Consider the following 16620-nt stretch of genomic DNA (forward strand, 5'->3'; position numbering starts at 1 on the left):
ACATTAAATACATACTTTATGTGACACCAGCATGACGTCTGCCACATTACTACTGATTTGTGGCCAAGAAAGTGTTCACCCAACCCTTTCCTGGGTGCTAAATAGGATGTGAAGGCTTTATCAGTTGGCACATTTGTCTCATCTGATGCCACTGGACTTTTTTTCTCTGGAATAAATTCAGAAATGAAGCTTATGCACAAGTTCCAATGAATCAAGATGATTTAAAACATTACAGTGTTGCAGAATGTGCAATGATGTAGAAGGAATCTCTTCATTCTGTTCAGAAGTCCTTGCACCAGTGACTGTTAACAAGTGTTGCAGTGGATGGTGGGCATATCGAACACTTGATGACAGAAACGGAAATCTAATTACATGTTTATGACCATATACTTTCGTAATTTCTCCTTTTGTTGCTGTTACTGGAGCAATTTTGGTATGTGTATTTCTTGACATTAAAATCATGATGCAAAGTTAGTTAACAACATTTATACAATTCCTTGTTTTACAGATTCATTCACTTTTTTGCATGTACCTTTGTTTCAAAGCACTGGTGGAGACAAGACCAGAATAGTCACCATAGTTAACTGGTGAACCATTCTCAGATGCTGATTTCAGTCCAACCACATGTAGCCAAGGTCTGAACTGCATATAACATGTCTTTTCAAAATTTAGTGACAAAGAATTGACTAGGAACCATTTATTAATGTCCATGAAAATTCACTAGCCGATCTTTCTAAAACTATTCTTGATTATTGCAATGTTTGTATCATCAGCACACAAAATAAACTTGGACTCTAATAATGACACTGATGAAAAGTCATTATAAACTCAAGTAACAGTAAGGGACATTGTTGGACACAAAATGTAATTAGTTCCCACCTGGATGATGGTTGACATCTTAACACAGTACTCTTTCTTATTGACGCCCTTTGTTTCCTAACAGAGTGGTATCTCCAATTTTCACACCACTTCAGTCACTCCAATGGAAGAAACTACAGCATCCACACTATTGGAAGATTCCAGTTCCCATATTGTGGATCGACACTTGAACAATTCTGTGTTGATAAAGGTAAAAACCAGACACAGTGGCATGATCAAGGCATCAAACTTACACTTGGCAAGAGCAGGTTTCCTGTGAGTTCCTTAAAAAAATGTGGGGTGACCACAAGGATGCATGCTTTCAAAGGGATATGGCCAGTTTCCTTCCCTATCCAGTCCTGTCCAAGCTTGTACTACTTCTTTAATGATCACATTGTCAACATGACATTAAATCCTAATCTCCCTTTCTTCGAAATAAAATTCAGCAATTTCCTCTCTACAGCTTCACACTGCAGACAAAATGTGTAACCGTAGTTAGTTGAGCTGGTATATTTGATAGAGTGTTCTGTCATTAGCTGAACTATATCCTTTGCCAGAAGCGAGTCAAAATAATCATAGTTTTCATAAATCAGCCTTAAATATTTTCAAAAGATTGTTAGAGTTTGATGATGATGTGGAATAGCTTATATGGTTATGATACTCAATCCATAATGTCGACTTCATAATCTTCCTAGTTTCAGCTCTTGCACTCCAAAATCCAGCTACATTTTTGGCAGACAGGTTGATTTTGAGTTTTCATGGTGCCACCTGCTTGTCGCTCAATGCAGTTGGACAATCATTGTTTTGTAAAGGAGCATTATGTCCCTCAAAATGAACAATGCCCCCCCCCCTCCCGCCACCCCCACCCCGGCCGTTCCAGATGAGCAAGAACTGAAACAGTAATTTCATTCAGACAGAAATGCCTGAACAAAAAATTGAACAGTTTCACACTTATTAGCCTAGAAATATACTTCGGTTCAAGGTTGGGTTCTCACCTCAAGTGATCTTTTAATTTGGCTTTGAGGAAACATCGCTGTACAAATCATTTCCTATTGTATGTCTTTTTTTTACACGCAACATTGGAATGCATTCTGGTCTGAGTTGCTAGAAATGGCAGTCATGTGTAGGTGAGGTGTGCTTGCTAGTGTGAATGAAGGTGCGCGCGCGTGTGTGTGTGTGTGTGTGTGTGTGTGTGTGTGTGTGTTTCCTTTCCTGAAGAAGGCTTTGGCAGAAAGCTAAATGTGCAAAAGCCTTTTTGTTGTGCCTGTCTGCAACTCAACATGTCATCTTTATGGTGAGAAGCAATCTATCCTTTTCCTTATGTTGTTCAGTTTACATGCATTATGGATAACTTTTTTTTACCAGTTTGTGTAGTACAAAAATTAGCCTGAAATAGGATACATATTTCATTCTTTCCTGGCTCCACTTCAGTGCAGGACTTGATGGGACTGCAGAAGTATCTATGTTATATTCACTACTAACATCAATTTTGCTTCATTCAGAATCACTGCCACTCAACACTTCATTGTTATTCTACCTTTAATTTGCATAAATGGGTCACTGTTACTATTGTCCATATTTACAGAATTACATCACCAGAAGTTATTTCCTAAAAAAATAGACAACAATAACTTTTTGTAATTTAGTGTAGTCTTTACATATTAATCTCTGCTTCCACACACTGAAAGGACTTCCAGCAAGTAAACTATCAAATTGTGAATATCGCACTCCTCTGCTCAAAAGATTGTGCACTACTAGAAGATCTGCTTGGGTACTCAAGCAGAAGCTCTTCAGCCCTCAATGACGAATATCCTGCCACAACGTATGTTGAACAAGATATTTCCAAGGATACTGATTTTAAGGCAGAAATCAGAAAATTGCGTAAAGGGCTCTAGCACACCATAAAAATAATGGAAACAGGTATTATGGTTCTACTGTGTGACAAGATATTACAATAGTTTCAGACAATATGTAATTCTTTACTGCTGTCAGAAACAGATTTGAATTTCATATGTTCATTATACAAATGTTCGTTCGCATGGATACACTGAAGCTCTCAGATCAATATGTGCTAATTTTGAGAATAAGGTAAGAGACATTACCTACTATCATCACTATTGTGAAAAAGACTTCACAGTAAAAGCAACAAAACCGAAAGCTTGGCAGTCCTCAATAGGTTACTTTGAATGATAATACTGCAAAAAATTTTAGTTCATCTGAAAAATTCAGAACTGAAATTTTCCTCATAATTATTTACACCGGACTGCAAATTTTATCAAGAAAATGAGGTGAGTATGTACCAACACTTACATCAGATCAAATCGAGGTTGGTACATCTAACTTGATTCTGAAGTACACCAAAAATATTGAAACAAATTTTGAAGAGGAACTAATCCAGTTCACTGAACTTTTGAGAACTAACTCACCTGAAACTATATCTGAATGTCATCATGACATTAAAAAATTGAGGGTATATCACGTTATTCACTTGGCACTAGTTTTCCCAAGGTGGAGAGGGCACTCAAGATTTTTCTTGCTCTTATGGTTACTAAATGCCGTGGTGAATGTTCTGTTTCTAAATTAAAAAGAATTGTTAGGAGGCAATAAAGACTGAACTACCAGTCTTTGGTGAGTATTGTTGTACGATATAAATGACATGGATGCTTGTTCAATAAATGGCTTTCAAATTTTAAGTCCTAATTCTGGAAAGGGACTAGGGGGAACAGCAGCAGCAGATGATGATGATGATGATGATGATGATGATGATGTTTCCGATTGTGGGGCGCTCAACTTCGCGGTTATCAGCGGCCGTACATATTTCCAAGCTCTACTCAGTCCAATCTCGCCACTTTCATGAATGATGATGAAACGATGAGGACAACAAAAACACCTAGTCACCTCTAAGCAGGTGAAAATCCCTGACTCCGCCGGGATTCAAACCTGGGACCCCACACTCGGAAAGTGAGAACAGCAGCAGAATATACTATTCCAATCCTTATGAGAGTGCTGAAACATGACACAAATTGCACTGATGCAGAATCCAAACATATCCTTTCTCGGGGTGTACAGCATATTTTTTGTATAGGTTGGTTGGTTTGGGGAAGGAGACCAGACAGCATGGTCATCGGTCTCATCGGATTAGGGAAGGATGGCGAAGGACGTCGGCCGTGCCCTTTCAGAGGAACCATCCCGGCATTTGCCTGGAGTGATTTAGGGAAATCACGGAAAACCTAAATCAGGATGACCGGACGCGGGATTGAACCGTCGTCCTTCTGAATGCGAGTCCAGTGTCTAAGCACCTCGCTCGGTATTTTTTGTATAAATGCCCTTCTGTGGATGTTCTGTCTAAACAGAATGACTAATAGTTAAACCCACAGGGGGATCTATGGCACTTGCCTCCATGATCTGCCAGTTTTGACTTGATGCTATATAGTCACTTCAATGGATTAACAACTTTCTTATTTGAAAGGGATAAAAAAAATGGGATGGTATGTAACTATTTACTTGTCTAAACAGTAGTTCTTGTTGCTATCTTAATGAAGCTCATAAAAGTCAACTATGAAATGTAATTTTAGTGTCTTCAGTAATGTTTATTATGACGGTCATACAATGGCTCAAAAATCAAACTATGTAACATTTGTTACTGTTTAAGTAAGTGTACTAAAACTTTATTAAATATTACGTTTACATATTCTATGGAAGTAAAATATCATGTTTAACAAAATGAGTATTTACTGCTGAATACGAGCCTCACAGTTCATTAGTGCTACACACAGCTGATATACTACATGCTCTCCATACAGAACTACTTCAAAATAGGTCAAAGCCAAAAGCAAGTGATTGACAATAAATATATATGTTTAGTTATAAATGCAAGCAAGGTGTAAAATGAATACAACTTTTAATAAATGACAAATTTCGACCCAGTTGGTATCTCCCTTTAGAAAAATCAGAGGTTAGCAGCACTGTTTATATAAAAAATGTCTGCAATTTTAAAACAAACTTTAAATAATGCACCTGTATTTAACTGTATTTTTAAATATGTTGTATGTAAAATAAAGTAATTAATAACCATGAAACATAATGATAGATTTGTTAGTGAATAATGCAAACTATGTTGACAGACACTTTATTAACCAAGTGTACACTGGATTGCCCTACAGTAAACAATGCAGTTTTATGGTAGCTACACCAACTATATAGATGGTTCAGATGCATGAAAAGGGACACACAAAGCAAACGGTCTGTTACTAATGCCTCTAAGTTCATTCTTTTGTCAGCAGTAAAGAGGTTTGTGACTTTTATTATCTTATAGATTTGGCTTTACTTTCTTGATATTCAGTTTCAGTTTACTTTCCCTCCCTCTGTGGTGAGTGGATGCAGAAGAGCAGATGGAAATGCACTATCTATATTAACTCCTGTTTGGCCACCAATGATTCATAGATGTCATTAGTTGCTTGAATCAGATTATAGTACACCCAGATTCCCCCTTATCTCCTACATTCAGCCTCACATGTGCAAATGCATGTGGAACTGTTGGTTATACACTGAAGAGCCACAGAAACTGGTACACCTGCCTAATATCATGTAGGGCCCCCATGAGAATGCAGAAGTACTGCGACATGACATAGCATGGACTTGACTAATGTCTGAAGTAGTGCTGGAGTGAACTGACACCATGAATCCTGCAGGGCTGTCCATAAATCCGTAAGACAATGAGGCAGTGGAGATCTCTTCTGAACAGCATGTTGCAAGGCATCCAAGGTATGCTCAATAATGCCCATGTCTGGGGAGTTTGGAGGTCAGCAGAAGTGTTTAAATTCAGAGGAGTGTTCCTGGAGCCACTCTGTATCAATTCTGGACATATAGGGCGTTGCATGGTCCTGCTGGAATTGCTCAAGTATGTCGGAATACACAATGGACATGAATGGATGCAGGTGATCAGACAGGACACTTACGTACGTGTCACCTGTCAAGAGTCATATATAGACGTACCAGGAGCCCCATGTCACTCCAATTGCACATGCCCAACACCATTACAGAGCCTCCACCAGCTGCTGACATGCAGGGTCCATAGATTCATGAGGTTGTCTCCATACCCGTAGACGTCAATCCACTTGATACAATTTTCAATGAGACTCATCCAACTAGGCAACAGTTGCTAGTCATCAACAGTCCAATGTCAGTGTCGATGGGCCCAGGTGAGGTGTAAAACTTTGTGTCGTGTAGTCATCAAGGGTACACGAGTGGGCCTTCAGCTCTGAAAGCCCATATCAATGATGTTCCATTGAATGGTTCATGTTCACACGCTGATACTTGTCGATGGCACGGCATTGAAATCTGCAGCAATTTGTCGAAGGGTTGCACTTTCGTCACACTGAACGATTCTCTTCAGTCATCATTGGTCCGATTCTTGCAGGATCTTTTTCCGGCCACAGCAATGTCAGAGATTTGATGTTTTACCAGATTCCTGATATTCACAATACACTTGTGAAATGGCGGTAAAGGAAAATCCCCACTTCATCGCTATCTCGGAGATGCTGTGTCCCATCGCTCACGCACCGACTATAACACCATGTTCAGACTCACTTAAATCTTGATAACTTGTCATTGTAGCAGCAGTAAGCATCTAACAACTGCACCAGACACTTGTTGTATTACATAGGGATTGCCGACCGCAGCTCCGTATTCAGCCTGTTTACATATTTCTGTAATTGAATATGCATGCCTATAGCAGTTTTTTCCGTGCTTCGGTGTAGCATAGGTCGCTTCCGGCTAGGTTTAGACACTGGTTCCTATAGCAGGTTTCACGAGTGTAAATGCAAATGACGTACTTATGCTAGATGCTTGCATTATCTTAAAGTCTTAAAAACCATCTTGGATTGAACATACAATTAAGTCTTTTAAATTCAATTTCTTGAAGTGTTTCTCTCGTCAGTGAACTTTAGACAGTCTCACTCCAAAATGGAATTGTTCAGTAAGTAGTTAAGGTATAATGGTTACCAATAGGTCTCTCTTACTTAATTTATAGATAGTACCTTAACTACAAAATGAATTACTTAATTAGTCAGTCACAATTTTATTATTACTTTTTAACTGATGCCATGCATTTCATAAGGATGTTCGGACCATTATTTACCTTTGCTTTAGATTATACAAAGTGTTTGGAAAAGAAAAGAAGTATTCCAGATTTGTACAGGTTGACGCTAGAAAGAAAAATTCTATAAATATATGTCTGCAAGTAAATACTGGTTGAGATATGGGCCATTTTACCTGTGTGAAGAATGGCCAATACTCAGTAGCATTGGCATTCATTGCTCTTTTCATAGGTTGTGCTTGTCTCTGTAATTAACCCTCTGACTGTGATGCTGTTATCAAACATATCACTTATATCAGACATTCCATACATATCATTTTGAGATTGTGCTGGAATCAGAACAAGATTAGTGATTTTGTGGAGGATGAATATTCCATCCAGGAAATGACAGACATGGTAGTCTGTTATGGTTTAAAAAAAAAAGTCCAGTAGCCTGATTCGCAACTTGTAGACATACAGTCATTTGTAACAAGGGCAAGAAAATTGCAGTTGAACTTGCATGTCAGATATGGATAAACAAACGGTGAAACGATTAAAAGATGATCCTGAAAAAGTGAACAAACTGGAGCTGCAGAAGGCATAAATCATGCTCTTGAATGGTCAATTCTGCACGTCACTTACAGTGTGTGTACAAGCTTTCAAGGCCCCTGTGTTAGAGTACAGTTCTAATAATTGATCTGAAGCTGGAGCACTGAAGATTCACAATTCACAACTTGAATTTTGTTTACAAATGAGGTGGGATTCACAGAGTGGGATGATAAATTATCAGATGTGAGCAGATGCAAATCACTGAGTAACAATGGGAAGAAAGCCTCACGTTTGTTCTATAACAATATGTGGCCAGGAACTGTAGATGATAAACTTAAAAGGCCATACACTTGACTAGACAAATAAACAGGTACTGTTGTTTATCATTAATTCCTGCACTACATATTATTCAGATTACTGGAGAACTATTACCTTGAAGAAAGACAGCAGATGTGATTTATGCGTGGCTGGCCACTGCCCAGTTTTCTACACGTTGTAAAACAGTATCTAGCCCACAATTTAATGAATGATGGAATGGTCAAGTCCAGCATCATGGTCTCCCTGTTCACCTAACATTAATCCGGCTATGGGGACATTTGCAGAGGCTGGTGTATCCCACACCATAAACAATGTGCACACAATGCAAGAACCTGTGACTCATGCATGAGATGAAATCCAAGGGAAGCCAGGTGCGTTAACATGAGATCATGATTCTTTGAGAAGGAAGGTTGAGGGATGTGTAACAATGAGGGGTCGCAACATAAAGCTTCCTGTAAGACTATGAGACACTTTAAAAAATATCCTGTATTTGCTTCATGCTAACCAAATCTCAGTTTCTTGTTTTTATGTAAGTACATGTCACTTTCAGTGACACAGTCACTAGTTGCTTATCTGGTGAGCATTCTTTGCTCGACATGTGAGCAGGCTAAATATCAGAATGTTATTCCTGCTGAAGCTCTCGATGTGGTGTTGTTACTACCTGACCTGTTGGATTGGCCTCAGGTAATTTGGAGATGCTTGTCCTGAAGCGGCTGTGGAGAAAATTATTCTCGCAGCAGATCCAGCAAACATGTTGTCAGCCTGCAGTGTTACTGGTAGCCCAGTTCCAGGACGAGCTGATCGCGGAACTGACCTGTCTGCCAGATTCTGTCCTGCAGCAGCAGGATGCCTGTTTATTTGTGCAGAAGACGAGTTGAAAATAGACTCGAGAGGCACACAGTGAGTTTCAGAGCTCGGTTCTGCACCCTCTGCCGCACTGCAGTGTGAGAGAGAGCGGCCTTTCCCCATACCACAGCTGCATACCCTAGCACTGGTCTGACCAGTGTTAGGTACAGTATAATGTCAGGTATAGAGGCAGCGATGACCAGGGGTTAAACACAGGATACAGAGTGCCCTACTGCTCTGCTTCAAGTATACGCTAGATCCTCATGAGCCTCTGGTTCGAGAGTCACTCGGTGGTATTTTGCAGTCTTTGTCCTTATTGATGGGACTTCCCATGATTCTGACAGGTGAGAGATCTGGTGTCAGCACCCTTCGGCTAAAGACTGCTGTTTGGCTCTTGGCAGTACTGAATTTAAGCTGCCAGTGTGTTGCAACCGACTAGTAGGTGGCATCTCATTGTCTGGACATCCATGCTATGGGTAAAAAGTGCTGTATCAACAGCGTAAAGCACCAGTTCTATGCACGCCACCAGTGGTGCATCGGCAGTGCAGAGAGAGCCCAGTAATGGGCCGGGCACCGACCTCTGCGAGTATCTGCTGCTCTGTGGACGACCCGTTGTCTGCCCTCTCACAGAAGCTCCTCCCAGCAAGGTAGGACTGAAGAAGGACCCCGTGCAAAATTGGTATCCCAATTACAAAGAGTTTGCACATGAAGCCATCATGCCACCCCACGGTACTCTCAGCACCCTCATTGCCAGATCCACCAGCCACAGCAGCTAGTGAGAGGTGGAGTGACTGCTCCAAAATCAAAAACTGTTTGTCAGGTATGATGCTCTTTCATGTAATGTGTTGCATAAGCCTCCTCATGTATAGCCTCCTGAACACGTTCGAGAGAGACGAGAGCAAGCTGATGGGCCTGTAGCTATCTGCTTGACATGGGTCTTTGCTGGTTTTTGGGTTAGCCACCACATCTGCATGTTTCCATGTGGGGGTTTCCAGTTGTATTGTAAATGAGCCACACTTCATATTTCATAATAATGCAGCTCAGTTGGCTAATATACACTTGCAGCCTCTGTAATTCAGGAAGTTCATTCAGTGATTACAGAAAAGAGCAACTGCAGATAATTGCAGGTGTTTTATCAAAACAATAAGTGACTGCAGGGAAAAGTTAATGAGCTAGAAGTAGAACTTGAATCTGATCTTACCTGTTTCTCGGAACATCATCTTTCAAGTGAAGAGAGACTCCCTCATTTGGGGACATATGACATACAATTTCTTCCCCAGATATTCCTTGCAGATAGGACAAGTTGTTATTTCACCAAAGATAACACTCCATTTGAGCAGATTGGTGTTGTGAAATACTGTATAGTGAGAGCTAGAGGGCTCTGCTGCAATATTTGAATTTATTAGCATCATTTTTTGATTGTTATTTACAGATCATCCAGTTCTAATCTCAGAATCCTTCTGAGCTAACTTCAAATTTTGTTAACTTCTACTCACAAATGCTATTATAGCACTACTGTGGACGTCAACATAAAATTTATTGGACAGTCTACAGATGAGAAAAAATAGAATATTTCTTGTTTCATTTAATTTATTTCAACTGTAACATTTCTAAAAAGAATAACAGGAAGTAGTAGCATAGAAATATAGAATATATTCACTGACACCACGTAAGAGGATAATCTCACTGTGTACATTATTGTTAATGAGTTATCAGTCCATGAGACACTGAGTTTAATGTTGAGAAGTATTAAGAAGGAAATGAGTACACTAATAATCAAGGAAAAAAGAACCTAACCTATCTGCAGTAGAGTTATTTATTCAGTTCTAGAGAAACTGTCAGTGTCAATGGTGAATAGCCCTTAAAGCTAAAATGATAAATACAATGGATTCACACAGATTCATAACAAGTAGCCAGTGTAACACAAAAGAAATCAGAATCACATGTAAAAGAATTTGAGAATTTATCAACACTTAGAGCATAATCAAGAGCCACCTGCAGCTTTTTACAGAAAATACAGCAAGGTCTTGAAAAAATATTATGAAAGAGACCAAGAGCATGAGTTTTGCATGCAGAATACATCCAATATATAAAAGATAAAACATTGTGGGATTCAACAAAGACAGTGCCACAGAGGCAACAGAAAGATTCTGTTAACAAATTAATTGAACTGGAAAATGAAGACGTCACTGGTATTACTAAGATATGTAAAATTTTCAAAGGTAAATTCTTCTCTGTTGCACATACACTAAATCAAAATTACACCAATTTCTTAGAGAAAGATAGGAGGTATAGCTGCTGTAGACAAATAACTATCAAACCTGTGCAGTGTACAGCAGTTGTGCTCCCAGTTTGGCTTTGGTGTTACTACCATGGACTCTGCCACAGACAGAACTTTGACGCAGCATGGAAAGAGTACGCCATATATACATCTCTTGTTGTTGATAAACCAGGATGAGCCCCATTAACTTGTCTGTAGCTTGCCTTTACAAAAGCGGCTATGTTTGGGACCTGTGACACTTGCAAATCGGACTCTGAACATTTTTATGATTGCGTGAATGTGTGGGTTTTCCAACCATGGAGGAACTACAGCAACTACTAACACAATCTGCTCACAGTTATCAGAAGCCAACAATAGCTATATTGTCTTCAGTGCAAGCATTAGTGAATATAGCAGGAATGTCTCCTGTGCTACCCAAGTTTACAACTTTTCCACCATTTAATGAACAACATTTCGAGTGGGATGCTTACTGCCAACTATCACAGCTATATTTTGCAATTTGTTAAATTTCTGATTCAAAAAGACAAGAGGCCTTGTTCTTGTCAGGAAACCCCAAACTGCACCACTGAATACAAAAAATTGAAACATTAATGAATCTGGCAGAAATTGAATTGTCTAGAATATTTCCTTTATTACAAGAACACTTTTCAACAAAGAAACACATTATTGCAGTCATTTTAGTAAGGGGTCCAATCAATCATATGCAGGCTGGACCACCAATGTATGGGGATTAACTAGAAATTGCACTTTAAATGTTTGTGCAGACGGAATTAAGTGGGCTCTCTAAACAGAGAAGTTACAGAGCATTTTACTTCCACCCTGAAAGATTTGAACCACACACTGAAGAAATTTGATCCCTCTCTGATGGAAGTAATGTGAATAGTTCAAGCCTATGAAACTACTAATGCTGACATTAGTTTGTCTATGGTAGAAGAAGATGTTGCATAATGGTAGTGCAGCTTTTTGGGACACAATCCAGCAAATGTACTTAAGATACTTTCATTGGAAAACATCCTGTGATCTAGACACTAGAGTATTTGTGTACTTGCTAAGCAAATTAAGTTAACTTTAGGGTTGCAACCTTTGCAGGCAGCCAGTACAAACCTTTCGGGCCTATGGATGTAAACAAGTATCCTTGCTGGGGAAACTTCCAGTTTCACTCACTAACTAACAAGTTACTCGCTCAGAATATTTCCTTAAGATAGCTAATCCCAAGGTATACAATGTTTTTGGGATAGATTCTTTCGACACTTTTGGATTTACGATTCGAGAAACAATGCACACCACACAATACAAAGGGCTTGTGCCACCTGAAAGACTCTCTGTGATTGACAAGTTCAAATATTCTCAACCAGATTAGGCAAGAAAACTGATTTTGAAGCTCACATCAATCTAAAAGCACTAGCTGCCCCATGTTTTTTTCAAATCTCATCCGGTGCCCTTGGCTCTAAAGGACCCCCTCAAAACAGAGCTAGGCAGACTCAGTCATGATGACTTCTGTAATGCCCATACCCCATAGTCAATGGCCACTCCCCTGGTGCAGTAACAGTATGCATATGCTGTGTTACAATACTTTCTTAGTATACTTTGAACTACCACTAAGCTGAAACTGCTTCACTATGAACTACAAGATAAATGAGCACTCTGCGAGTATATACCGTACTACAGCAAGCTGAGCAACTTTGTGCATACTAGCAGCGACTGTGTTGAACAGAATCGTAAAATGCAGCTGCACCTCTCAGTCATGACTGATTTAGTAACAATTCTTTATGAACACTCAGTGTAGACGTGTATCACAAACATAATGACAGTTGTACACCCCCACACCAGGTATTACAGAAGTATCAAAAATAATTACTACATGCCTTCTGCTCACTTAGTCAAAATATACATTAAGAACTCTTAACATATGGAACTGGCACCAACAAAAAGGGCTAGCAGTGGAAAGACTGTCTGATGTACTCATCAAACCAAACTGTCAAAGTGGAAGATGCACTATGAATTAGAACATATATGCTGTTGAAAGAAAGAAAGAGAGATGAACGCAAATGTTTGTACTGGGACAAATCAAAAAATAAGGTAGAACAACTTGGAACATTCAAGTAAGCATGCTCAGAAGAATATCACAGAAGTATACATTTGCTTATCGAAAACACATTCAATTCATAAATTTTTCATCTCTTTATTGCAGATCGATTATAGCTTCTTGCCAAGAATATACTGATGGCAACAACATGTTCATTACGTTGCCATATTATGGCACTATGAGCACAAGGACAGCAGCTATTTTGAAAAAAAAAAAAAGTTATCATTTCTTTTTCAACTGAAGTTAAACTGTGTGTCTGAAAGCTAATAATAGACATACCTAAAACAAATTTTCTTCAGCAAGAATTAGGAGTATATAAATTACAATGTCCTAATTGCAATGCCTGTTACACACGGTGAACTGGGCTCGAGATGAAATTTCATGAGCGTGTGGCATTAGAGGGGAGGGATATAGTACAAAAAAACAAAATTTTACTGCTCGTCTTGTTGACATTGGAATGGTCCTCCTGGTCTGATGTCGCAACTGAAGCTGCTACATAGAGGGGATAAGGGCAGATTTTTGGACCTCCTGGAGGAAATGGAGATATTTTGTCATCAGAGAATTTCCCACCTTGTTCAATGAGCAGGTAGCAATGAGAAGCAACCAATTATGGGAGATTTTCAAGAGCCCCCTAACTAACAAAAACAAGGGGCATTCAGAGGTTCAAAGAAAGACACACAACACCTCGTAAATACAGCTCTATGTAGTGCCGTGTGATGGCTCATTAAGTGAGAAAAAAATTCATAGCTCATGAACCAAGCCATTTTCCAGTAGCCACAGACAGTGCATGCATCTGCATTATTATTAACACTGTTTTTGTATAATAAAGATTGATAAATTTTTATAAGTCAATTTGAGTATTGTACCTCCTTGAAATCATAACGCTGGTTCATACTTGACAGCTGGTTCATACTTGACAACCATATAAGTTAGTTTTTGTTATTTAAGCCAAGTTGGAAGAGAGACTTATGCACTCAGTGTGCGATATGTATCCATAACGTATAACTTGTTTTAATATTGGTAATGATTATAGGTTTCATACAAAAACCAATGTTACTAGTACTGTATTTAAGGATGCCATTGTAATTTTATGTAAAGCTACTACATTTAATTTTTTAAATATATTTTAATAAATGTTGTATACAAATGACAGTTATAAAGAGGGTGCTAGTTACTACTGATGTCACACACCAAGGTTAGCTGCAGGGAAATGTAAGCAGCACACTCATTTAACTGTTTGTTATTTGTAATGGCAATGTGGTACACATGTGATTTTGTTTATGATGGGTTTTCATGACTTGAATATAAATGGTACATGTACATTTATGGTTTGCAAGCTGGTGTATTTGTGATCTGGTTTTGATTGATATTTTAATGTCTGATTCTCATTATGTTCTTTTGTTCATGTAGCAATGAAGATAGCTACATAGAAGCTGCAATCGATCTGCAATAAAGAGATTAAAAATTTACAACCGATGCTGCCCTTCCTCCTATCTCGGATCTCATTAATGTAGCCATGGAGCAAAGTGTTCCTAATGGAAACACACTTCAAGAGTATATTATTATTACTATTATTATTATTGACCAACAGTTTAGCACATATGCACGCACACACAGAGCTGCTTCTTTTATATGGACCCACAAAATATTCATACTTATCTCAGACAAATACAATTTTATTACACTGTACTCTAACAAAGAAACAAGTAACATTCGAGCACTATATATGGTGCTGATCAGTTGATGCTATACTTTTTATTTCCTTTTGTAATAATTCTCAGAGAGAAAGAAGAATAGCAGCAGTAGCAACTTGTGTAAACCACTCTACTCTTTCTTCACATCAAATTATTTCTCAGACTCATAAAAACACACATTTTCAGACGCAAAATCTGTATACAGATAACTGAAATTCTGTGATGGGTTGACAATGCTATCACTGTAAACGTAAGAAAAATCATGAAAACAGAATGTTGGCTTCTCAAGATGATACAAATAAATAAATAATTATATTCGTCTTGAGAAATTTATTTAATAACAGATGTTACAATACGCAACCTGTGGTTTCCGGATGGCAGCCATAAGGTAGGTTACCCCCCGCAAATGCACTTCAAAGCATGAATAAGTATATTTTCATGCTGAACTCTGCAAGTGGAGTGTATATGTATGGATTAGATTCAATTTCGGATGAACATTAATGTTGTTCCTCTCACTAAGTGAGGAAATCATTCACAATTTTTAATTTTTTCGGTCTTTTACTGATTCTCCAGTGAAGCAAGGGCAATAAGATGAGGTGGGATTGCCAGGTCAGCCTGCTACCACATTAATCAGATTTCCGTCGATGTTCTAACAAACCTTGCGAACATAATTGTGGAAGATCAGGTGGAAAAAAATGGGCTAAGTTCTTGTTGAAGACATCATCCAGGCATTTGCCTCAAGGGATGTGGAAACAGTAATTAATTAGACTGCAGAACGCAGATTTGAATCCTGCTCCTATACATGAGGGTTCTAATACAAACATATCAATTTATCATCACCTGCCGGTGTTAGTGGTTTCTGATGCCCAATTGTTTATCATTCCCCGTTTTACACAACATATCAAAAACTAGAACTGTGCCGGGGTGATTTTTTTCGTCGAGGTGCATTATATTTTTAATCATGACATATAAACTGTGGATGCGCTATTAACAACAGAAGTTTAACCGTTGATAGGCGTTTCCCAATACAATAGCATTAACATCCGATGACTATGTCGTGTATTCAGTTTTTGTTTCCTGTTTTCAACATATTACTTAGGAATCTATAGCAAAGAAAAAAACTTAATTAAGACACCTTCTAGAGTGTTCGTATCTCTATTTAGTTTTGCAGTGTGCAAGTTCATATATGTTCAGAACACTATCGACTAAGATATGGTTATACATTATGAAATATCTCACCAGTCTTCCAGAAACTATTACACCAAACATGTCTGTAAATTTATTTTATTTATGTAGATCATACACAACTTTCCCTAGGCGTTTTTCTCGGCAAGACAACAAGTCAACAAGCCCTTACACCACTTCAAAACACAAACATACAATCCGTGCAGTGTGCACAGATATTATTCAAGTCGACAGATCGACCTATTCTGGAAAAAATATTTTACCTCCATGCCAAATAACACAAGAAACACGGCATTAATACTCAAAAACTTTCTGTTTTAAAAGAAATAGTTTTCTTCTGGAATATAGAACAACATATCATAAATTAAAAGGCATTACTAGATCTTTATCGCCCAGCAATGAATTAATATCTCCATAAAAGGGACTTCTCTTACGAGATTATCATCATCTGTGTACCGCCCTAGGGTAGGTTTTCACGTGCAGCTGTCCATGCATTCCTGTCATTTGCTACCCTCTTCGTTTCCTAGTAATTGTATCCTATTCTAATACTATCCCCCATCTGATACTTTCTGCGTACTCTCCTTCTGCCATTCAACGTTCCCTTCAAAACAGTTACCAATTCCACATGTCACACTTATTACAGCACATCTGTATAAATTCATGTAGTTTTATTTGTGTATATATTTTGGTCCAGTAACTCAGTTTACTACCAGCCGGGTTCACACAG

At 38.5% G+C, this 16620-nt stretch overlaps 1 protein-coding gene across 1 annotated transcript in view; it reads right to left on the minus strand.

The window, feature by feature from the left end:
- Window positions 1-16082, minus strand: part of LOC126248518 (protein OPI10 homolog) — a 77526-nt gene extending 61444 nt beyond the window's left edge. The window contains exon 1 of the mRNA XM_049949567.1: window positions 15948-16082. Coding sequence (XP_049805524.1) covers window positions 15948-15977 — 30 coding nt within the window. The 5' untranslated portion in view covers window positions 15978-16082. The remainder of the gene's footprint in view (window positions 1-15947) is intronic.
- Between the last annotated feature and the right edge of the window lie 538 nt (window positions 16083-16620).

The sequence above is a fragment of the Schistocerca nitens genome, chromosome 3, assembly GCF_023898315.1.
Source record: "Schistocerca nitens isolate TAMUIC-IGC-003100 chromosome 3, iqSchNite1.1, whole genome shotgun sequence".
Lineage (NCBI taxonomy): Eukaryota > Metazoa > Arthropoda > Insecta > Orthoptera > Acrididae > Schistocerca > Schistocerca nitens.